Source organism: Orycteropus afer, unplaced genomic scaffold, assembly GCF_000298275.1.
Source record: "Orycteropus afer afer isolate SDZICR_OR568_19922 unplaced genomic scaffold, OryAfe1.0 scaffold00153, whole genome shotgun sequence".
Taxonomy (NCBI): Eukaryota; Metazoa; Chordata; class Mammalia; order Tubulidentata; family Orycteropodidae; genus Orycteropus; species Orycteropus afer.
The window spans coordinates 331,418-357,210 of NW_006921740.1; the positions used below are offsets into that span (position 1 = coordinate 331,418).

General features: G+C 36.8%; 1 protein-coding gene across 1 annotated transcript in view; it reads left to right on the top strand.

Moving 5' to 3' along the window:
* Nucleotides 1-25,793, top strand: part of FIP1L1 (factor interacting with PAPOLA and CPSF1) — a 123,359-nt gene that overhangs the window by 90,755 nt on the left and 6,811 nt on the right. The window contains exons 14-17 of the mRNA XM_042781702.1: nt 6,126-6,152; nt 8,138-8,192; nt 10,942-10,997; nt 15,819-16,032. Of these exons, the coding sequence (XP_042637636.1) occupies nt 6,126-6,152; nt 8,138-8,192; nt 10,942-10,997; nt 15,819-16,032 (352 nt within the window). The remainder of the gene's footprint in view (nt 1-6,125; nt 6,153-8,137; nt 8,193-10,941; nt 10,998-15,818; nt 16,033-25,793) is intronic.

Below are 25,793 nucleotides of genomic sequence, written 5' to 3' on the forward strand. Positions count from 1 at the left end.
GTTTAGTCCAATTCTGCATCCTTTCCTTCAAGGCTCAAGGGTCCAAGATTATCTTCTGTGTCTGTGTTAATTGGTTTCCCTTTTCTTTGTTGAAGAGGGTCTGTGCAATCCTTCTGCCTAGTCTGCCATCTTGCCCCGCCTTACTTTTCAAACTTTTTGGTCACAGGACTCCTTTGTACTTGTAAAAATTATTGTGAATACCAAAGAGCTTCTGTTCATGTATATCAGGTGATATTTTTTTTCTTTAGAAATTAAAAGTTAATTAATTTACGTTAAAATACTCAGAGTAAGTTTCATTACTATCAACAGAAAACCTCTAGTGAGAAGATTATCCTCATAGTACATTTTTACAAATCTCTTTGCTGCCTGGTTTAATAGGAAAAAAAAAACTGGGTTCTTATATTTATTTCTGTCTTACGTCTGTTATGATAGTCACAGTGTATAGTTTCTGGAAAATTCCACTGTACCATTAGGTAAGAGTGAAACAAGAGAAATGTCATCTTAGTAATTTTATAAAAGTAGTTTTGATCTTGCAGATTCCCTGAAAAGGGTCTCAGGGAACCAATCCCAGGGATCCCTGGACTACTCTGTGAGAACTGCTACTTTAGCAGAAGCCCATCTTTTATTGGATTAATGTCAGTACCCTTGGGGAAGTACTATTTCATTCATTTAACAAAGAAGCTCTTTTATGAATAATGTTCATCAGCTGTTCAAACTCTATAGCTTCTACTTGGGATGAAAGACCTGGTGATCTGCTCTAGTACTGATTATAGCCTAGGAGAAACCCTGTGGGGCAGGAAACCCTGTGGGGCAGTTCTGCACTGTCCTATAAGGTAGCAATGAATCTGAATTGACTACAGCACTCAGCAACAGTAAACTAGTTTTGTAGTTCCGTCAAGATTTTGGTCTGACGAGCAGGTTTATGACATGTGTTTTGGTTTCAGTTGTTTCAAGTAATGTTGAAAAATAACCTTAAGGCTTTGATATTGACTGATGCTATATTATAAAATAGTTGTGTTGCTTCCAACCATATCATAGAAGCCATTTGAGAAAACTCACTTTTCTTTTTGGGTTTAGTGCTGTTTACCTCATGTTAACTGATACGTTTGCTAGAAAATGTAAACATTTCTATAATAGAGTATCTTTAAGTCCCTTTGAAAGAGAATTCCTTGAAGTTCATGAAACTGTACTCACTTTCTCTTTGGTTGTGTTTTCTATATTTAAAAACTATCGATGTTTTCAGTAAATTCAAAATAGAGAATAACGTTAATTTAGTGTAATAAATAGCATTTTCTGGCACAATTAGAATTAATTTAAATGCAAAACTATCTCTAGGGTGTTGATTTTTAAATATACTTTTCTTCCACGAATGCACCTCTTACTATAGAAGCTGCATTTTCTGTTAGTACAAACAGCCAGTTATGGTTTAACGTCTCCCTTTGGTTTGCACTACTCTTCGAATCATTTTGTGATTATATATGATCCAGTAGAGCACCATTCTTTACAGGTTCTCTGTTTAAGTATCACAATTTCTATCAGAGATACTTTTTTTTTTCTAAGATAGAATTTTTTGTTTCTGTCGACCTTAGATTATTTTATAAATTAGAGAATTCAGAGATCCTAATTAGGATAAAATAGTGTGTCCATTTAATAGTTAATATAAATGTATCTTTTTTCACTCTTTAGGTATGACGCATGCTGGTGACTTTAGTTGAAGCCCTAACACCTTTTTAGTACATATTTTCTTTAAAATTACATCCATCTTATTTTGTACCTTGTTAAAGTGAAGGAAGTAGGAAAGAATAAATCATTTTACTGTAATTATTAAGCATGAGATTTATAGTGTCATGTTTTTATTTTTCTAAAGGGTAGATGGCAGATCATAGGTATATATATATGTGTTTTATGTTTGTGTGTGTATAATTTTAAAAATACATATGTGTAGAAAAGCCTTTCTGGGGAAGGAAGCATTTAAAGAGTTTCACAAGCCTTGCCTTTTCATACTCAATTTCTTTGTGTAAAACTCTGAGAAATCTCTGAGGAAAGTTAGCAGGCTTATATATTCCTAACTTAATGCTAATGAAATTTGGGAGTTACTAGTGAAAAATAGGAAGCATAATTCATGTCATCTTTTCCATATTTTTCTATTTGTTTGAATCAAGTAGAGGAAAAGATAGGTGATTATATTACATGTTGTTTATTTATTGTTTCATAACAAATTATCCCAAATTATAATGGCTGACAGCAACATACACTGTCTAATGGTGTCTGTGGGTCAGGAAACTGGTGCTGCTTAGCTAGGCCCTCTGCTTCAAGGTCTTACAGACCTCACAGTTTTCTCAAAAGCTTGCCTGAGTAAGAATTCACCTCCAAGCTCATTTATCTGTTGGTTGGAAGAACTCATGTCTTCACTGTTGGACTGAGGAGGCCTTTCCTCCCTGCCGTAGACTTGTCCAACATGGTAGCTTGCTTCATTAAAATAGTCAAGCCCAAGAAGGCAGTGCAGAGAATGCCAGCAGATGGAAGTCACAGTCTTTCGTAGCCTAATCACAGAAGAACATTCCAACATTTTTGCTCTATTTTATTTCTTGAAGTACATCACTAGGTCTAGCCCACGCTAAAAGTTGTGTAGCACATGAATACCAGAGGTATGTAACAGCATGAATACTAGAAGGCAAGGATCATTGGGAACTGTGTCAGAAGCTGTCTACCCCAGAACTTTCTTTGTCATTGTTTTACAAAATAATGATGAGATACTTTGAGAATGAATTCATAGACAATCTTTGTTTAGGGTTTTTTTGTTGTTGTTGATTGCCAGAACTCACTATTTTGAGGAAATTTTTTAAAAATACAGGTAAATTGTTTTTCATGATATTTAGCAGGATTTCTGCCTTTCTGTTTTCTTACCTGAATTTCTGTATTCCCCCAAATAGAATTTCAGATCCCTCCTTCCAGCTCTTTACATTTAAGAGCACACCATTTCATACTAGAAAAATTAAATTATTTTCTCTTTCTTTTGAGAATGCCAGAGAGTAGAGGCTGTCATACAGCTATGCTGTTTTACTCTTAAGTGTCACATAGGTGCTTTTGTTTGTTTCATAAAAAATTGGGATGGAATTTATTTTATCTACACTAAGTTGTTAAGCAATGCAATTAGGAAGAAAGTTTAGAATCTATCCCAGTGGTTCTCAAAGAATTTTCCCAAACTAGCAACATACCACCATCTCCTGGAAACTTCTTAGGAATACAGTTTTTCAGGCCCCAACCCAGACCTGCTGAGTCAGGAGTTCTAGGGATGGGGCTCAGAAATCTATGTATGCTATCAAACTCTAGGTGATTCTGATGCACTCTAACGTTTAGAAGCACAGATTCATTCAGTCCCATCAAAAGTTAAATACTACTTTTCCATAAGCTTTTGAGGAGCTCTGGTGGCGTAGTGTCTAAAGCGTTTGACTGCTAACCAGAAGGCTGGCGGTTCAGACCCACCAGCTACTCCTTGAAAGGAAGACTGGCAGTCTACTTCTGTAGTGATACCGCCTCAGAAACCCAAGGAGGGGTCACTGTTGACTCGGTGGCAGTGAGTTTGGTTTGGTTTTTTGGTATAAGCTTTTGGTTAATATTTGCAGCCTTACTTTTGCTACTTACATACAAGACTTTCCAGGAAACATTTTTTTCCTATTCATTTTATCGGTAATTAATACAAGAAAGAAGCAAAATATGCCTTACATACTTCAAGCCGTTGGTTGGGCAACGTATGTGTTGTTCAGTTGGATTGGGGTGTTGAGTTTGAAGATAGTGATTTTTGGGTAAATTTTCTTTCTTAAACCATTTCTCTTTTGTTAACAGTAGTCAAATATTAAGTAGTGGTTTTTAGATGAGAATGATATTGACCTTACATTATAAAAAACCAAAACTCCAAACTTACTGCCATTGAGTAGTTTCTGACTCATAGTGACCCCTTCTTGGGTTTCCAAGGCCGTGTCTCTGTGGAAGTAGATTGCCCAGTCTTCTTCTGAGTGGCTGGTAGATTTGAACTGCCAGCTTTCTGGTTAGCAGTCATTATTTTGGAAATACATTTAATCATTATCAAAGAACAGATTCTTTATCATTTCATCAGCTTTATGTTCCTGATTCAGTAAACATTTACCAGTAAAGAAGTGCATTGAAATAATGTCTTAGATGAATTAAAGATCTTATAAGAAGAACCCTTTCCACTTCCCATGTCAACTTTCTGATGTGAAAGTCGGTTGGACAGACATCAGATAGATAGATAGCATGATTTCTCTTTGATTGTATTCTTAATTCCTTTGAGTTGCATCCCCCCCAGTCTGCCTTACGATACTACATAATAAGGTTGAAATTAAAGGCAGAGTATTTCTCACTACCTTCATAGCACACTTAATAATTTGGTCACGTCTTTTATGTTTTGTGGAAGTTTCGCAGAGATTTTGAGGATTAAATTTTGAGAGGGCTGACTAGTAAATTCTTAGTTATTTTGCATAAATGCACATTTTAGTAAGCTGTGGTGAAATATTAGGTGAAGACATGGATGTTCCTTGTGTACTCATTTAGGTGGTTATTAGGAATATAGTATAGTACAGATGGTTGATTTTGGTGGGATACTTTATTTTATATGCCTAAAACATTTATTTAAATGTGAAAACTAGATCAAATAGTAAAGCTCAATAGTATTCTAAAAAATCTTTATTGTTCCAAAGAAAGGCATTTAATAGTAGCTATTAAAAACATTTAATATTCTCTTTATTCATTTTGGCATTGAGTTTGATGTTGGTGGGACTCTGCTAGCTTGTATCGTTTGGTTGATTCTCTTATCTGAGTGACTTAGGAAGTAGCAAGGTGACCTCAGCATGGATGAGAATTACGATTAACTGGGGGTCAGTTTAGTAGACTCAGATGGAGGCCTTACGGGTTTTGAAACATGATGGCTGCTTTACGTATCTTTTTAAATTGTGTTGATTTTATATGTGTAGCCTATCCTTTTATTGGGTGGTTAAGTCAGGTGCTTAAATCTTCATTTTAAGGCCATTTGCTGCCTTAAAATTGTTTCATATTAAACCTCTGGCATTATGTGTACATGGGAAATTTTAAAATAGTAGCAGATCTTTCCTTGACCACCCACCCCTCCCAAATGAAAATGATTCTTTTTTGCCATACGTTAATTTATGAGTTAGATTTTTTTTTTTCCTTTTTGAGACTGATTTTGATGCAGTTTCTAAGATACAGGATTTAGTAAACAATTCTGACTGTGATGAAGTTATTTATGGTATGAGAGACTTCTTATGAAAAACCTGTTTTTAATTTTTTTTTTCTATTTAACTCTTAAAATGCTGAATTTAATTTTAGTGTTTAGTAAACATTTGTCACTAAATTTCGCATTAGGGATTAGAGCATATTTGGCCAGTATAAATTGAGAGTGTTTATACTTAGTTTATTTCTTAAAAAGTTTGTAATATGTGCAAATAGTGAGAGGCACTCAAATTTGAACTTAACTGACACATACAGAAGTAGACTTAATGTGCTCTGGAAGTGTCTACATATGAATTGGCTGTACCCCTTTTTGTACTTCCCACAATCAAGGGAAACGAACTTTTCTTCACTTCTGCCAGCCGCAGTAAAACAATCCATTTGGATCAGCTTTAGTGTCCCACAGTAGAATTAGCTTTACAAAAGTGAATGGTAGCCATCATTTTCAGTTATCTTGTTCTACCTGTACTATTAAGGAACTCATGGGTCAATTTACATACTAAAATGCTAATATAAAAGTATATATTTTGAGGAATAATGATACCAGACGTTGTTTATCAAATTTAGTTAGTGTTAATTTAAAGGGGTTTGATGTTTGTGTATGCACAAGTGTGCTTTTTAACTTATCTCTAACTTCATCTGTGATTACAGCTAGTGGGGAAAATTGTATGTTACCAAGTTGTTTTTATTGGAGAAGTCAGATGTTACACTGGAATTGTTGGTCCTCTGCAAGAAAACAGAATGATTCTCTCAAGTGAATAGGCCAGGGGTTTTGAATAAAGTTTGTTTTGGTGATGGCATAAATACATACAGGTTATGAAATCCAATTACTATATTAAATTTCATCACTTGTTTTTTAGGTATTCCAATAACTGTACCACCTCCAGGTAAAATTTTTTTCATGTTTTCTCCATCATTGTTAATAAACATGAAATTTCAAGCTTCTAGTTACAGGAGGGACAGTGTTGATGCAGTTAGAATATGGACTAGGCTCTTGGGATTTCAAGGTCCTATTTTCAGCTCTGCCTTTGCTTCATTCCAGTTTTGACCAAGACAATTTAGTTTTCTTATACCTGTCTTACCCATTTCTGTAGAAGTAGAATTCTGAGAAAATTCTCGCCATTTCAATTTGTGAAGAAAACATTATAGGATATAAAATAGAATTTTTGTAATGATTTTTTTTATATTAATAAACTTTTTATATGATAAGAGAAAATTTATTTTGACCATATCATGATTACTGATTTTAATCCTGCTGGCATAACTCAGTATTTTGAGAAAATATGTTCTGAGCTATATGATATCAGATGGATTCTTAGATGGTTAGATGTTTGTTCTTAGAGTGGTGGTTAATTTTTCATTGTTGTGAAGGGTATGAAAATAGGAGTGTATACCTGACCTAGTGTTGTTTTTTCACATTTTTGTCAGATTTTTTGTTTTTTCCCAAAAATGTGATAGCAAGTGTGCTTATTGAGTTCAGCGCTAAAAGCCAAAGGATAGAAAAAGAATGAAGGATGACAGTGTTTGGAAAGATGAGTCTAAATTTCAAATGGTCTTGATTAAATAGAAATAGTAAAGTTCAGATAGTATAAGGTAGTATTCACATTTAGGTGCAAGGTAGAAAGTCACTGATTTGTATGAATGTGGCTGAAAGGGACCTATCAGGAAAAGTCATAATGGAATCATTGTTGTGTCTCTTTAGTTCAAAAAGCAGTGTGATTGTGAGGCATGTAAAACAGGACTGTGTGCTCTAGGACTGTTGTGGTACTTTGTACTTATAAGATGTTTATCAGAGAAGTTTAGATCCTAAAACTGGATACAGTGAAGGTGAGCATGGTGAACTGGAAACAGTTTGAAGCAGGGCCAAAAAGTGGATATAAATGGACCTGTGAGGAGGGTTGAGAGGACTGGGATTCAGTTTTTACGTAGAATGCGAAAAAGGAGGTTTAAGGGACGTGTTTTCAAATATATAAAGGTTAGAATATGACAGTGGAATGCTGCTCATGAGGACAGCAAATGAATCATAGTGTGAGATTTAATTTAAATTACATGTAACTGATTTTCTAATAGTGAGAGTTAAATGTTAGATGGAATTAGTATCGTAAGTTATGGAATCTCCATATCTAGAGGTCTTCAAAGTCTTGGTGGGGTGCTTTATCGCCTATCTGAATTTGAAAGCGTAGAGTAGATTAACTCTTAAGGTCCCTTTTAGTCCTATTACTCTGTAGCATTTCACTTTTAGGTATTATGAATTATTGAGAATGCAGACCTCATCATGTGAAGGTGCAAATTACTTTCTTTCTAGACTAATCCAAAAACTATGCTATGTGCCTTTTTTTGTAAAATTATTTGGGGTTGTGCTATTTAAAACATGTTTTGTGGTGGAGTCCTTAACCTTAAGCGTTTATATATCTACTGGTAAGATTTTATTAATAAATTACACATTTTAAGGAAATTTCTCTACATCTAAAACTCAAAATATTTTTGAAAGCGGTAAATGCTATTTTATTTGCTTTTCAAGTATAACATATCTGGTGGCAACATTCTAACGTTTTATATATGGAAAAGGTAAGGCATTGAGATTCATTTTCTCATATTCATAAAATGGGCTGTGTGTGGTGCTGAAAATAAGACCAGGTGTCCTGACTCCCAGTTTGTGCTCTGTGTATTAGACCAGATTGTTCATGTAATGTTTCATAGCTCCAAAAATGTGTTTATAAGTTTAAGCTCCATTTTTTTTTCTGTTCATTATAACATAGAGAAGCACATAATGTCCCCCGAGAAATTTAGTGATACGCAGCAACTTTTTTTCTCTCTTGACATTAAATGTACATTCTATTAATGTTTTTTATCTTTTGATTGAATGTTCCAGGGTTTCCTCCTCCACCAGGTGCTCCACCTCCATCTCTTATACCAACAATAGAAAGGTAAATTAGTGTGGATGCTGTAATTTATTGGTCATTGATAGGCTTTTGACAAAAGAATCATGTAAATGTCTTGTTAATATTTTCAAAGATTTAATTTTATAAATAAACATAAATGTGTGTGTGTATGTATATAAGTATGTATGTGTATGCTTTTTTAATTCCTAAACCTAGAGCTACATTAGTTGCTTTTATATAAAAATGTAGAACATATGGCCTGATATGAAAACAAAACCAAGAAAACAAAATGGTAGTATTTTGAAATAATACCTTGCTGTGATTTATGAGACACGGATAATTCCTGGGAGCTTTGGTAGCATAGTGCCTAAGGCACTTGACTGCTAACCAGAAGGCTGCAGTTCAAATCCACCAGCCGCTCCTCGGAAGGAAGGTTGGGCAATCTACTTCTGTAGAGATACTGCCATGGAAACCCAAGGAGGGGTCGCTATGGGTCGGGTCTGACTCCATGGCAGTGTTTGCATTTTTTATTTTTTTTTTGATTAATTCCTAGAGTGTAAAAATTTGACTATAGCCAGTTTTGTGGAATATTTAAAATTAATTAGTAGAAATTATTACTAATGTAGATCTTTTTGGGTATTAGGTAAGTATAACTATTATCAGTGACCATAATAAGGAAAAGCTGACTTGCTCTTAGGTACCCAGCTGCATTTCAGCTTCCATAAATAGTGACTAGATTAGTTCTACATTGTTGTTGTTATGTGCCGTCGAGTCGGCCCCGACTCATAGCGACCCCTCCTTGGGTTTCTGAGGCAGTATCACTACGGAAGTAGGATTGCCCAACCTTCCTTCGAGGAGTGGCTGGTGGGTTTGAACCGCCAGCTGTCTGGTTAGCAGGCAAGTGTCTTAGCCACTATGCTACCAGAGCTCCCCCTAGTTCTACATGGCTATGACTTTTTTCTTTTTTCTTTTTTTTTTTTTTAATGCTCTTTGCTTAGTGTTAAGTTGGTTAGAATGCTGCCTTAAAGAATATTTTCATGGTGGGTAGGAATACAATATTTAACAATATAGGTCTTGAAATCACAGAGACCTGGTTTGGATTTTGGCTTCAAATTTTCCTAGCTTTGTGTTGCTAGATAAGATTCATAACGTTTTTGAGACTTAAGTTTCCTTATTTGCTAAATGAGTTTAATAACATTGTGAGGACTGAAACAGTGATTATAAAGCATCAGCACAGTTCTTAGAAGATAGAAATTATTAATAAATGGTAGATATTGTTATTTCCTCTTAAATGCACATAAAGTCTGTCAAAATAGTGTATTTCTAAAAAACAAGAATTCAGATGATATGAAAAAGACAAAAATTTGTGAAAACTTGTATCAGTAGCATTGAAGCATGAATATGGTTTTCAAGTAATGATAAGATTCAGGAAATTGTGAATTTTAGGAGTCTAAGGATTTAATTTTGTTAAATTCCTGTTTAAACACATATTTTCTCAATTAAAATGTTAAAAAGTATTATTTCTTGGTTCTGTTAGTGGACTTGAATTACTGATTTACAACTACACTATCAGAGTCCTCTAACAAATCCTCACAGCACCAACTACATAAAGCAGTTAAGTAAGATCACCCGCTTCTGACACCAAATTGTATGGTGGATAATAAATCCCACTCCATATCCCAGCTGGGTCCTATGGAAATCTAAACTTCCCTTCCCTGTTCACTTCAGACCCCAGCTGTCCACACAGCCCTTCTCTCTTCATCCCCAGTCATCTGGGGCTAGGTCAGCTAGTACCAGCCACACTTGGGAGTCCACAAGGCTCCCACCACTTCAAACCAAAACACCCAAACCCAAATACCTTGCCATTGAGTTGATTCTGACTCATATTGACCCTATTCGGTAGACCTGCGTGATAGGGTTTCCAAGTCTGTAATCTTTACAGAAGCAGACTTCCATATCTTTCTCCCACGGAGAGATTGGAGGGTTTGAACTGCCAACCTTTCAGTTAGCAGGCAAATGCTTAACCACTGAGCCACCAGTGCACCTTGATATCAGAGCAGTTGACCCCAAACCTGGAGTTTTTCCTCTGTCCCATCAATGTAAAATAGCTACTAGCCTGGGAGTACACATAACTCCCCCTACTTCAGGCCTGTTGGCATTCTTTGCTCCTTTGGGTCCAGTAATTATTAGAATGACTCACAGAGCTCATGGGAGACCCCATACCTGCCATAAAAATCAAAAACTCAAACTTGATACTGTTGAGTCAATTCCAACTCATAACCACCACATAGGACAACAGAGTAGAACTTTCCCCATAGAATTTCCAAGGCTGTAATCTTTACAGAAGCAGACGTCCCTATCTTTCTTCCACAGGGTGGCTGGTTGCTTTCACTTAGCAGCCAAACACTTTCATCATTTCATCAGTAGGGCTCCTTTAGCTGCCACAATAGCTTTAATGTAGCCAGAAAGGATATAAATCAAGTGATGCACAGCTTAAGGGCTGGGAGGAGTCACAGCACAGAGCTGCTGTGTCTCTGAGGAGGGACATGCTACCTTCCCCCATGCATTATCACCAAACAGGAAGCTCCCTGAGCCTCTATGTGTAAGAGTTTTTACGTTAGAAACCCTAAATTTTTTTTTTTTTGTATTAAATACAATTATAAAATTAAAGCTTAATACAGGGTGGGTAAATACAAGTTACAGTAATTTTGCCTTGATGTTTTGTATTTGCAATCAAACTACTGATATTCAGAACCTACTTGGGACAGACATAAAAATATTTTTTCTTCCCTAGTGGACATTCCTCTGGTTATGATAGTCGTTCTGCACGTGCATTTCCATATGGCAATGGTAAGTAATATTAGTTACCCAGGTTTAATTTTAATCAAAGTACTTAAATATATTTAAATGAATAAAAACATACTTCCATGGTTTAAAGTAATACTTTATACACCAATTTAAAAAAATAATAACTAAAGAAATAACAAGGTCTACGTATCTACCAAGTTAACAATAATTTTCATTTATTTAACAGTTGTACTTTTCAAAATTAGTAAGAGGTTACATAATGGGCATATTTGTATTTTATTTCTGAAAAAGATTTTTAATGCAATAACAAAAGGGTAGAAGATCATGACCAATGGCCTTTTGAAAATGTGGTATAGTCAGTAAGATGATTTGTATTGGGGACTTAATGATAATTTTATGCAAAGAAGAAAATATTATTACTTGTGCTGATGTATGATTAGCAGACGCGGGCTTGTTCAATAAATCTTGTTGAGAAAACAATTAAAAAACAATTTTTTTTTTAGTTGTGATTTGGGTGAAAGTTTACGGAGCAAATTTACTTTCCATGCAGCAGTTTGCATACATGTTGTCTCGTGACACTGACTACAATTTACCACAATGCAACAGCTCCCCTCCCACTTCTACTCCATAGTTACCTCTTCCCTGTGTCCTTCCCTTCATGCATTTCTGCCCCCTGAGCTATCTCCCTGTGCATACACAGCCCTTCTATTCTCCCATGATTGTTCTCTCCAAGGAGTGTATCTATCTAGTGTTAATGTTCACCTTATATGCCTGTCTTTTGTTTGGCTGGAAGCCACAGGAGTGAGTTCAATTCCAGACCTGGAGGGCAGCTAGGGGTCATAGTGGTTCCACCCGGCTCTGTCAGACCAGCAAACCTGGTCCTTTTTTTCCAGATGATTTTGAGTTTTGTTCCACATTGTTTTCCCACCCTATCCAGGATCTCCTGCTTAGATTCCCCTCCCAGTTGACAGTGGTGGCCAGGCACCATCTAGTTCTTCTGGTCTCATAGTCATACAGGCTGAGGATCACATGGTATACTAGTCCAATTAAAATTGTTTTGAGGACTAGAAAAGTTGACCTTTGAAAAGAAATTTAATGACAAAATCATTCATTATTGTTGTAGGAGAAATGTATCTTCCATAGGGAGGAAGGAGGCATGAGGGAGAGACTAGTATGTTTTTTACAGCATCTTTAATTTCCATTCTGTAAACATGTATTTCTTCTAGTTTCCATCCTTTTGATCATTTCTTTTTTTTTTTTAATTACAATTTTGAGTTTTGTTCCACATTGTTCTGCCACTCTAGTTTTGATCATTTCTAATATTATTAAAACTCTCCAGAGAGTGATGACTACTGAATAATTTTTCCATGTTGTATCCTAATCTTGTAAGAGAATGGTTTCACATCTAGCTCTCTGATGCAACAACCAAAGGTTTTTGTCAACCAATTGCTTAGTCTTTGTTGTCTGTAGTCTTTGTTCCTTGAGTAATACGCCATTCAACTAGCCTTATTCTTGTCTTTCCCCCTCACTAGTTATATCTTTTTATCTAGATCAGTTTGGCTAGGTCCTTTTTCTGTGTTCACTCCTGACAAGTTTATCCATTCTAAGGACTTCTAATTTCACATTCTGCTTAGATCTCTTCCTCATTCACTCATTCATCCATTTTAAAATGTTCTGCATTGTGTACTAGGTTTTAGGGATACAGCAAGCAAGACAGTGCTTCATCAAATTTATAGGATAGTGGAGACACAGCCAAAGTGAAAGTGAAGTGTAAAACACAGTGATAGGAGGGTGTCAAGAGAGCACAGATGAGGAATTGCTCACTCCAGAGATATGAAGCAGAATTTGACTTCCAAGCTGCAAAGACATGGGAGCAAAAGATAACATGGTAGGCTTCATGAACTGACAAATGGGTTGTGTGGCTGGAGTGTAGAGAACATATGAAAATGTCTAGAAATGATATAAAAGATCATATAGGACATTTTGGCCTGCTGTGGACTTTAGACCTTATTCTGAGGTCTTGAGGAAGCCATGTAAGAATTTTATTCTGAGTAATGGTATACACAGATGACACAGCTGTGCTTGCTGAAAGTGAGGATAACTTGAAGCACTTACTGATGAAAATTGAAGACTACAGTCTGCAGTATGGATTGTTGTTGTTGTTGTTGGGTGCCTTTGAGTCATCACCGACTCATAGCAACCCTATGCACAGCAGAAAGAAATACCGTCCAGTCCTACACCAGCTCCATGATCCCTGCAGTACTTGAGCCCATCACCACAGCCACCGTGTCAGTCTGTCGCATTGAGGCCCTTCCTCTCTTGTCAGCCTTCTACCTTACCAAGCATGACATCCTTCTCCAGGGAATGGTCCCTTCTGACAACATGACCAAAGTAGGTGAGATGAAGTCTGGCCATTCTCGCTTCCAAGGAGCGTTCTGGCTGCACTTCCTCCAGGACAGATTTGTTAATTTTTTTAGCAGTCCATGGTACTTTTAGCATTCTTTGCCAGCGTCTATCTCAAGAGCATCAGTTCTTCTTCGGTCTTCCTTATTCATTGTCCAGCTCTCATATGTATATGAGGTGATTGAATATATCATGGCTTGTGTCATTACTTATAAATTACAATTTTATTTTACCTCTTTCATGAGACTTAAGAAACAAACGATGTTTTTGCTTTGATATTATATTGCTTGTATATTTCCTCATGTGAAAGTTAAAGTTGAATCTGAAGGAAATTAAACCAAGTTAATGACAGCCAGAGTACGACCTTCAGTATACCCACCTGAATTTAGAGACCATCTCAATAGTAGATTTAATGCATTGAACGTGAGTGACCAACACGAGATGATTTGTAGGCTGATAAAATGAGTATCATGCATAAGGAAAGGAAAAGGTTTTTAAATCACTCTTTTAAGACTGAATTATTTTATGCTTTAAATTTTTTGTTGAAATACTGTATTTTTAGTAATGAAAAGCATTTTAAATGAAATGAAACAGAACTTGTTTTTCAGGTAATTGGATTTTGCTAGTGCAACACATATGTCCCAGTGAATCTCTGGTGCTGCACTGGATGGGATCAGGCCTCTTTCTTCAGATTTATAGTCCCCACCAGATTATAGCACACACTAAAAGCGGCACAGCAGCTTCTCCCTAAACATCAGATGTGGAAAATTTAGGAGTGCACTATATGTCTTAAGTAGGAGCTCTGGTAGCATGGTGCCTAAGGCATTTGACTGCTAACCAGAAGGCTGGCGGTTCAAACCCACCAGCCACTCCTCGGAAGGAAGATGGGGCAGTCTACTTCCGTAGTGGTACTGCCTCGGAAACCCAAGGAGGGGTCACTATGAGTTGGGTCCAACTCGATGGCATATAACAACAAGAAGAACAACATATCTTAAGGTCTTAAAAGGGTTAGAGAGACAGGAAAGAAATAAAAGACTGAATTGCATGCTAGTAGAGACTCTGAAACTATATCTTGAGTGTAGAGTAGCTAAATGCAATGGAAGAAATAAATGATGAAGTGCAACAGCTGAAGAAAAGATTTCAAAGGGAGACTCGATAAGACTAAAGTTTTACGATGAAATTTGCAAAGACCGTGGGTTAGAAAGCCAAAAGGAAAGAACAAGCTCAGTATTTCTCAAGCTGAAGAACTGAAGAAAAAATGCAAGCCTTGAGTTGCAGTGTTGAAGGATTCTCTGGCCAAAATCCTGAACAGTGCAGGAGGTGTTAAAAGAAGATGGAAGGAATACACAGTCATGAGCCAAAAAGAATTGGTCAACTTTGAACCATTTCAGGAGGTAGCATATGATCAGGAACTGATGATACTGAAAGAGGAAGTCCAAGATTTTTTTTTTGCCTTGAGCAAAAAAAACAAGGCTTCAGGAATTGACAGCATACCCATTGAGATGTTTCCTGAAATGTGTGCAACAATGCTGGAAGTACTCATCTGTGCCAAAAAAATTGGAAGATAGCTGCCTGGCCAACCAACTGCAAGAGATACGTTACAAAGAAAGGTGGTCCAGCAATACAGAAGTTACTGAATAATGTCACATCCAAGTAAAGTCATGCTAAAGAAAATTTTTAAATGGTTGCAGTAATATATTTGATTCAGAACAGGATATGGAATGAGGTATATCGCTGCTGATGTTAGATCTATCTTGGCCAAAAGCTTAGATGTCAAAAACCTAAGTAAGTATTGGCAAACAATTCATCAATGTATATAAAAGAAAAAATAAACTGACCAAGTTACGTTTATCTAAGCAAATCAACAGTTTTTCGTATTACAAATACATAGGAATTCACTTCTCACATTAAAAAACTGAGTAAGAAAAAGTATCATCATCATAGAAAGCATTTGATAAAACTTAACATTCATTCACAGTTTAAAAGTCTTTGGAAAACAAGGAGAGAGAAACTCCCTTAATTTGATGCAGGACTCTATCAAAACCTCACATCAAAAACATAATCGCAAAAATCTAAACATGTATCATTTTAAAAAACCAAGAACTCCCATTTTAAATTTTTCAGTTCACCACTGCCTAGAGGTACTAGCCAGAACCACAAGACAAACAAAAAGAGGAGGGGAAGGGCATGGATAGAAAAAAAGAACAAAATTGTCATTCCCAGTAGTTACTATAGCCTGAACAGACTGTAGTATGTCTTTGTGATTTGTTGCTAGATCTTCCTCCAAACTGTGGGTATTAAGCATGTATTATTTTTTGTTTCTATTTAAAATAACTTTGTATTACAGTCTAATGAAGATTTTTAATGAAAGTTTTGTCTTACGTTTTAGTGCCCCTTTTTTCTCTTTTATTGTTTTAAGTATCATAACATTTGTTTCTAATTATTCTGTTTTATATTTAGTTGCCTTTCCCCACCTTCCTGGTTCTGCTCCTTCATGGCCTAGTCTTGTAGACACCAGCAAGCAATGGGACTATTATGCAAGAAGAGAGAAAGAGCGAGATAGAGACAGAGACAGAGAGCGAGATCGAGATCGAGATCGCGATAGAGAACGAGAGCGCACAAGAGAGAGAGAGCGGGAACGTGACCACAGTCCTACACCAAGTGTTTTCAACAGGTTTGTGAAATGCACAACAGTTTGTACCCATGTGTTTCATAAATATTTTATAAAACATATTTTGTGTGATGATGGAAAATCCAATTCAGTTGGAAAAGGAATGCTTCAAGACATCTGGGGAAAGCCACTTGAAAATCATCAGTACTATTTCTTTAATTGTTAGAGGCTTGTTATTGCCTTAAACAACAGTCTTAAAACATATTTATTCACTTACCCTTAAAAGAATTTGAAAACTTCATACTCCTTCATATTTTTTATCTTGATATTTGGAATTTTGTGTGTTAAATTTAAATAGTTGTAAATATATATATATATATATATATATATATATATATATATATATATGCGTTTCGGTGTATTTTTAAAAATTACCATTTGAAAATAAAATGATTACTTTTAAACAAATCAGTGGATGAAGAACACTACTATCCATTTGAAAGAATTCAAAAGCAGACTTTTAACAATTGGGAATTTCATATTTCTTTTAGTTCTTGATTTGTTGTGACACCCAGAGAATTTATTCTAATGTAAAGTATTTTTATTCTTAAAAAAGTTTTTTTAATTCATTATCCTATCAGTCGTTTGTGTTATTTATTTGTTTGTTTAACTGTGTTTAGGTACAGATTTATAGAGCAGAATTTGTTTTATGTTCAACATTTTTGTGTATGTTTGTTTTCACTTCCCAGTTACCATCCCCAACTCTAACCTACTCTCCTCTCTCTTCCCAGTAACCCCCACCTTCACCCCGTGCCCTTCTTAGTTATGCACTCCTGTCTGTCCAACTTTTCTTCTGTGTAAATGTTGCACCTCTGGTGCCCCATGGTTGCATCCTATCAGTCTTAACTTCAAGAAACCTATGTGTGCAAGTTGAAATGTTTTTTAAAAAATTTGTCTTATGACCATAAAATTCAGTGTTTAAAATTTGTATACTAATTTTAGTTATCATTACTAATATTTGAACATAAATATTTTGCAAATTAAAAAAAAAAATTTATTTGATGCAACTGCATCTCTTAATGTGATGGAGAGGCTTTCTCCCACCTGAATTAATATATGTATTCATGAAAGAAGTATTACTAGTGGTAGAATAAAACTAGGTTTATCACTTTTATTTTCATTTTTATATAGCTATTAATCCTGAGAGGCTTTGTTCTCATTAATATGCAGATGAGAGTGTACAGCATTTTGTTATGCTTCTGTCAGTTATATGAACACTTTTTAGATTTTGTGATAAATGCCAAAAATTACACAATTAACCTATTATCAAAATTATTGTCAAGTAACCGTCAGGTTATAACCCAGTTTTGTTGAAAGTAGACAACTGGAAACCACTTGCTTTGCAAACGTGTGTGTTACTCAGTAAAGCCTTTAGTTTTTTAATTAGTTAGAAGAATACCAAAGAGTTTTACTGAGATTTATCAAAAGACCACCAGTTGTACATGTTTCTTTTTCATTTACAAACAAACAAACCCACTGCAGTGGAGTCGGCCCTGACTCATAGTGACCCCTCCTTGGTTTCTGAGGCAGTATCACTGTGGAAGTAGATTGCCCAACCTTCCTTCTGAGGAGTGGCTGGTGGGTTTGAACCGCCAGCCTTCTGGTTAGCAGTCAAATGCCTTAGTCACTACGCCACCAGAGCACCCTTCTTTCATTTGTTGTTGTTGTTGTTATGTGCTGTCGGGTCAGACTCGACTCTTAGCGACCCCTCCTTGGGTTTCTGAGGTGGTAGGTATCTCTATGGAAGTAGATTGCCCAACCTTCCTTCCGAGGAGTGGCTGGTGAGTTTGAACTGCCAGCCTTCTGGTTAGCGATCAAGTGCCTTAGACATTACTCTACCAGAGCTCCCCTCTTTCATTTAGAGGTAACCTTGTTTAACTTCATATTCTCAGAATGCATTGGGAAAATCATAATATTATTAATACGAATACATCTTTACCAAAATATACATATTTTTTAAGTGCACCATTTTTACATTGTATGAATTAAATACTTATTTTCATTCAAGCCTTGGAGCTATAGATTCCCCTTACTTTGTTTATGAAAAATAGCTACCATGTAACTTAATTGGTAAACAGTAGTTCTCCTTATCAAACCAGGCAACCAGATCATACTCAATTTCTATCAGAAACAAAGGTTTAATTTTTATGTTCAGATAAATGAGTTAATCGTATTTCCCATTTCAGTAGAAGATAAACAGAATGATCACATAGCCCAAAATGAAGTTCTACGTTCCAACATTTTGTTGTTTGTTCTTACATATCTTGCATTCATAAGGATGCATTTTTTTGTTTGTTTGTTTTTTATATGACTTCAGGGAAAGAAGAGGCAGAGTCTTTAGTGGGAATTTGTTGGAAGTCCCACCATATTGTTCTATAGTATATCTGAATTTGGAACATCCCAAGACAGAAACCAAATTACTCCATTTTATACTTTACGCTTTGTCCTTAACAGAAAGATATATTAGACAGGGAAAGACGCAAGCCCTGTAGAAGCTTTATTGTATCTTTGAATAGGTTTCTCTGATACTGATATTTTTTTAAATTGTGCTGTAGATGCAAGTTTACATAGTAGAGTTTGTTTTACATTCAACATTACATGTACATTTAGTTGCAGTCCCCATTTACTATCCCTAACCCTAACCCAGTTTCCTCCCCTCCCTGCCCAGTAACCCTTCCCCCCATGCCCCTCATAGTTATGCACTCCTTTGTGTCCTGCATTTCCTCCTTGTGAATGTTGCCCGTCTGGTGCCCTGTGGTCGGTTGTTCCAAGGGATGCATTTCCATACAGCGTGTGGGTGTGTCAACCTGGGTTGAGTAGTCTGCGTGTACATCTTGTTTACTATTGGGCTGAGAGCCAGTCCCTAGGAGTAAGTTTTATTCCAGGTCCAGAATGTATCCCAGGGCCAAAATATTGGGGGGATCTCACCAGACTCCAGCCAACCAGTAATTCTGGTCATTATTGAGTTTTTAGATTTTGTTCCACACTTTTCCTCCTACTTTATCCAGGATCTCCAATTTTGCTCCTTTACTGAGTGATTGGCATTGATAGCTGGGCACCATCTAGTTCTGGTCTCCAGGGCCATCGTGTCCTAGGGCTGATTGCTTCCAAATGCCCTTTTTGTGTGTGTGTGTGTGATTTGGGTGAAAATTTATAGAGCAAATTCACTTTCCATACAGCAGTTCACACATACATTGTCTCATGACATTGACTACAATTTACCCCAGTGCAACAGCTCCCCTCCCACTTCCTTCCGATAGTTACCTCTTCCTTGTGTCCATCCCTCTATGCAACCCTGCCCGCTGAGCTGTCTCCCTGTGCATAAACAGCCTGTCTTTCTCCCATGATCGTTCTGTCCAAGGAGTGTGTTTACCTCAGGTAAATGTTCAACTCATATGCCTGTCTTGTTTGGCTGGAAGCCACAGGTCAATTCCAGACCTGAAGGGCAGCTAGGGGCCACAGTTTCAGTGGTTCCACCAGGTTCTATCAGACCAGCAAACCTGGTCCCCTTTTGGGTTTTTTTTTTTGCACTCTTCTTTGCTCCTGAGCATCGGAGAGCATTAGCTGCATCTTACTGCTTGAAAACTTTCAAGACCCCAGTCGCTACTCACTGATGTAGGATGAAGAACAAGACTTTTATGTATTTTGTTGTATCAGTTGAGTCCGGTGTCCCTCACTCAGTACTATGGTCCCCAGTCAGTAGATCATTGGATCTCTCTCTCACAGTGTATGACTCTGTGAGGGATTACTCTGGGTCTATCTTCTGTTGTTTGTGTAAGGATTGCAGGTATTCTGTATCACTGGTATCTGTGCAAGATTAGCCTCTGCTGAGTCTATCCTTGGTCTAGAGTATTCTCTTGTTCACTTACCCCTATCTGATCTTCTCAGATACTTATGTGTTTATCTATAGACTAGTGTTTGGTGTTAATGGTAATGCAGCATTGTGGATATACTGGTTGGTATTAGCATCCATTGTCTGTATCTTACGTGCACAATTCGGTGTCCTCCCTTTTCCTAATATTATCGTGGTGGTAACAGACTCTTTCTATACCATCCCTCTCCTTACCTACATTAGCATGTGGTCCGCAACTAGCCTGAAATTAATCCCTGCCTTTCCCTCCCAACCCTGATAATGTACAAAGTGAGTTCCCTTTCTCAAGCAAACCTTTCTTTGTCTTTTTACTGTAGTGGGCTCATACAGTATTTGTCCTTCTGCAGTTGACTTATTTCACTCAGCATAATGTCCTCCAAGCTCATCCACGTTATGAGATGATTCACGTATCCTTCATTGTTCTTTAATGTAGCATAGTATTCCATTGTGTGCATGTACCATAATTTGGTTATCCACTCATCCGTTGATGGGCATTTAGGTTGTTTCCATATCTTTGCTATAGTGAATTATGCTGTGATGAACATAGGTGTGCATATGTCTGTCCGTGTGCTGCTTCTCACCTCTTTAGGATATATTCCTAGTAATGGAATTGCTGGGTCAAATAGTATTTCTATTTTCAGTTTTTTTAAGGAAAACGCCATACTGTTTGCCATAATGGTTGTACCATTTTACAGTCCCACCAGCTGTGCACAAGAGTTCCAATCTCTCTGCAACCTTGCCAGCATTTGTTATTTTCTGTCCTGTTGAACTTTGCTATTACTCTGGGGTGAGATGCTATCTCGTCGTCATTTTGATTTGCATCTCTCTAGGAGCTCTGGTGATGTAGTGCCTGAGGCACTTGACTGCTAACCAGAGGCTGGCGGTTCAAGCCCACCAGCCACTCCTCGGAAGGAAGGTTGGGCAATCTACTTCCATAGAGATACCACCTTGGAAACCCAAGGAATGGTCGCTTTGAGTCGGATTTTACTCAAAGGCAGTGAGTTAGAATGACTAAAGATCGTGAGCAATTCCTCATGTGTTTGTTGGCCACCAGCTATCGTCTTTAGTGAAGTGTCTGTTCAAGTCTTGCCCATTTTTGAATTGGGTTGTTTGTCTATTTGGTGTTGAGATGTTGAAGTTTTCTGTAGATTTTGGAGATAAGTCCTTTGTCAGATAGGTCATTGGCAAATATGTTCTCCCAATCTATGGGTTCTCCCTTTACCCTTTTGATGAAGTCCTTTGATGCGCATAAGAATTTGATTTTTAAAAGGTCCCAGTCATCTAGTTTTGTACCTCCTGTGCATTCTGGGTTATGTTTGATAGTCTATTTATGCCATAAATTAGGGCTCCTAGATTTGCCCCTATTTTATCTTAGATGAATTTTATAGTTCTGTTTTTTCCATTTAAGTCTTTGATCCAGGTTGAGTTTGCTTTTGTGTATGGGGTGAGGTATGGGTCTTATTTCATATTTCTGCAAGTTGATATCCTGTTTTGCCAATACCATTTGTTAAAGAGGCTGTCTCTTCCCCCATTTAATGGGTTTTGGACCTTTGTCAGCTGTGCATAGATGGCTGGGTCTATTTCTGGACTTTTGATTCTGTTCCATTGGTCTGTCTGTCTATCATTGTACCAGTACCACACTGTTTTGACTACTGTGGCTATATAGTAGGTTTTAAGATCTGGGAGTGTTCTTCTTCAGAAGTGATCTGCTTATCCAAGGTCTCTTACCTTTCCATATGATATTAGTAATTGGTTTTTCCATGTCCTTAAAAATTTTTTTGGTATCTGGATTGGGATTGCATTAAATATGTTGATTACTGTAGGTAGTATTGACATTTCCACAATATTCAGTCTACCTATCCATGAACAAGGCAGGTTCTTCCATTTATGTAGAGCCCTTATTGTCTCTTGTAGTAGTGTTTTATAGTTTTCTTTGTATAGGTCTTTTGTGTCTCTCTTAAGATTTATTCCTAGATATGATACTAATATTTTAGATTTGATCTTTTTGCTACCATGATGGTTTTTACATCTTGAGCCAGTGCACCATAGTAAGATTGGTGAAAGGAATGCCTTTCCTTTATAGAGAGAGAAAGGTGATTGTGAAAGGAAAGGTTGGCTGGAGTACTGGTGCAGTTTTTCATCATTAGGATTTGTTGTTGTTGTTGTTGTTGTTGTTGTTGTTATGTGCTGTCGAGTTGAACCTGGCTCATAGTGATCCCTCCTTGGGTTTCTGAGGCAGTATCACTACGGAAATAGATTGCCCAACCTTCCTTCCAAGGAGTGGCTGTTGAGTTTGAACCGCCAGCCTTCTGGTTAGCAGTCAAGTGCCTTAGGCACTACACTACCAGAACTCCTCATTAGAATTTAAGAGAGACTAAATATGGAAGCTGAGGATCTGGATTTGATTCCCCAAAACTCCTCAGCCATTTAGGAGAATTCGTGTACTGCTTAGTGCATTACTGCTGGTCTAAGGAATAAATTCTAAAATTGTTTTTATGATACACTAGTCACTTTACAATCTGGCCTCAGCACACCCTTCTACATTCTAACTTTAATTCCCTCGCAGAGCCAACACTCCTTATTTTCTAGGTACAATGAAGTGGCTTTTCAGGAAATTCCTTCATGGTTTCATACTTGCTTTGTTCATGTTCCTTTCTTCTCTGTCACACGAACTTTGCTTCATCTTTCAAGGTGTAACTCTCAGCCCAGCTTTAGTGAGCTTCTCTGAACCTTACAGACAGAATTATTTTCTTCAGATACTCCCTAAGGACTCTGTATTCTTTCTTTACAGCATGTATGTCTTTGAATACTTTTTTAAAGGGCCTTGACCACTGTTTTTCATTTTTATATCCTCAGTACTTTTTACAATGCCTGGCACATGATGAATATGTATGGGAATAAATGACTTACACATTTCAGGGGAGGAGGGTGAATGCAATAGAAAACAAACAATTCTGAAAACTGTTAATGAAATTAATTGTGTTTAGTGACTAAGGCACTTGACTGCTAATCAGAAGGCTGGTGGTTCAAACCCACCAGCCACTCCTCAGAAGGAAGATGGGGCAATCTACTTCCGTAGTGATACTGCCTCGGAAACCCAAGGAGAGGTCGCTGTGAGTTGGGTCCGACTCAACGGCACATAACAACAACAAGATGTTTTAGACATGAATAAGAATAACCATTGTCATTATTAAAACATTAATTTTGACATCTTTTTAACATATCAGCCAAGTAGAATAAAATGAAGACGATTTTTATATATCATCTATATTAACAGGTAAGAATGTATAAATATAAGGTACGTAGAGGAGTTCTGGTAGCGTAGTGCCTAAGGCACTTGACTGCTAACCAGAAGGCTGGCAGTTCAAACCCATCAGCCACACTTCGGAAAGAAGATGGGGCAATCTACTTCCATAGTGATACTGCCTCGGAAACCCAAGGAGGGGTCGCTGTGAATCAGGTCCAACTCGACGGCACATAACAATAACAACAACAACATGGCTCCTAATAATATAATTTAAATATTGTAGGCACTTAGTAAAATTTTATTGACCAAGTAAACAAAAGTAATATATATGCATATATGTATTTGTATGTGTATGTGTGAGTGTACATTTTGTGTGTGTTTGTGCAGTAGGACATGTGCTGTTTAGCTACTTAAATGCACGATTATGTTAAATTCAAGAGCATTACATTCTAGAAAGATGAATTTTTTCTAGTATATTTAAAAGGAACATATTTGGGATAGCACTGCAATTTCTAGAATGTGCTTATTCACAAGTAAGGAGTTTAATGCTAAACTGGTAGTAAAGAAGACAAAAATGAATTGTTTTGCTAGAAGTCATAAATTTTCTTTGCATAAAAATACATTTGTAGATTTGAGGCTGAATTTTCTGATTCTTCGTTTAAAACGTGCGCACACTTGAGCACACTCACACAAGAACGAAAGCTGCTTAACTGTCACTGAAACTAAAAGTGTTAATAGTTCAGTGAAGTTTTTCAGGTTATTGAGCTGTAGGTGGCAGGAGTCAATGTTTACCTAAATCTGACAAAAAGTTAAAAGGCCAAAGAGACGGGAAGGTGGAGGAATTGGTGGTGGTCTTAATTATCCCAACAAAGGAGCATAGTCTGAAAATCCAAATGAAGTGTAAGAAAAGGCTGTTTTTTTCCTGAAGACTGACATTTTAGTGATATGGCATGTAGTATGTGTTGTGTTACAAATTACAGGGTCATTGTTTTGAAAATTGCAGACCAGTTTCAACATCTGTTTTTTAGGCAGCTTAATTGTGGGCCAGAAAGAAGACTAGTCATTCTAGGGTGTTTGAAATGAGCTGTAATGATTTCCAGGCCCAGAGAAACCTTTGTGCGGCTGCTGCATATCAGAAAGAGGGATGGAAGAAGTCTTTGTATTTTGTGTGTGGGACTGAATCATCCACCATCTGTAGTGAGGTTCCCATCATAGGGCTGCCTTTAGAATCTAAAGGCACCAAAGTTAACAAGAGTTAATTTTAAAGTGACAGGGGAGAGGAGGGTTACAAATGACAAATTAGGAGATAATTGAATTTAATTATTTTTGTGTAAATCCTGTTCAGGTCATTTAAAAAGTCTTATTTTTTGTAAGAGTTAACGCTAATACTCATTTGCCATGGTGCTGATGTATTCCACTTCAGGTGCATAGTAATTATTAAAGTCAATTACCTTTATAAAAACAAAAAATTTCTCCTTAAAAAAATAAGCATTAAATTTACTAAAGTCAGAATCTGCATAATAGCTGCCATTTGTTCAGTGCCTACTCTTGTGCCAAGCACTTTACAAATGTTATTGCCAATTCTTATAACAACCTTAAAAGGATTGTCCATTTTGCAGATGAGAAAACTGAGGTTAAGAGAGGTTAAGCATCTTACTTTGGGTAACGCATTTAGTATAAGTGGCAAATCAGGATGTGATCCTGGACTTACCCTGCCAGTACTCTTGCCCCTACTCTACACTGCCTGTCAGTTTTCTTTTATTGAATAAAATGTTTAAAAATCTTAATGAATTGCAGTCAATAATAATGATGCTCAGTCAGCAATATGATTTGGCATTAAGCATCACCTTACTGAGTCATCACTCTTGCTAGCAGACTCTGGTTAGACTGACTTGTTTTTTCATATGGTGTATGCTTTCACTGGATTCTGTCTCCTAATTTAGATTTGGGAGCTCTGGTGGTGTAGTGCCTGAACTCCCATTTAGATTTCTTAACATTGATTTTCCATATAAATTCCTGATTTAATAATTTGTATTAGACATAGCTAGAAACGAAAACTCTTCACACAGTGCTCTAGAAGATATTTTTATTCATTCTAGTGAGAGTTTACTAATATTTGGTTGTGGAAAGGATTGACTTCTGTACTTTATATAGGTAGAGATATAGATACAGATAAATGAGACTTGTAGGGTTGAGAAAAAGATGGAGAGAACAATATCAGTTGAAGGCAGGTCTAAAGAGGTAAAGAATGACCACCTTCTACCTCTAGCCATCAGTCCCAGTTTTGCCATTTTGTTAAATTCTATCCAAAATCACGAGGCGGCTTACATTTATGTACTTGAAATTATTCGTATTAGCTTTGCTTTACTTCCATCACAAAAATTTACTAGGCTTTTGCAGTTGTTTTATAATCTTATGTTAAGTACTGTGGGAGACACAAAGGGTAAGAAATACAAGATATGAAGCATGAGGTGTTGGAAGTCTGATAGAGTAATCAGCTTTTAACTGTTTATAAGCCATAACTTGTTGTTAGGTGTTGTCAAGTCAGCTCTGATTCATAGCGACCTGTGTACAGCAGAACAAAACATTGCCTGATCCTGCACCATCCTCAGAATCCTTACTGTGCTTGAGCCCATCATTAGAACC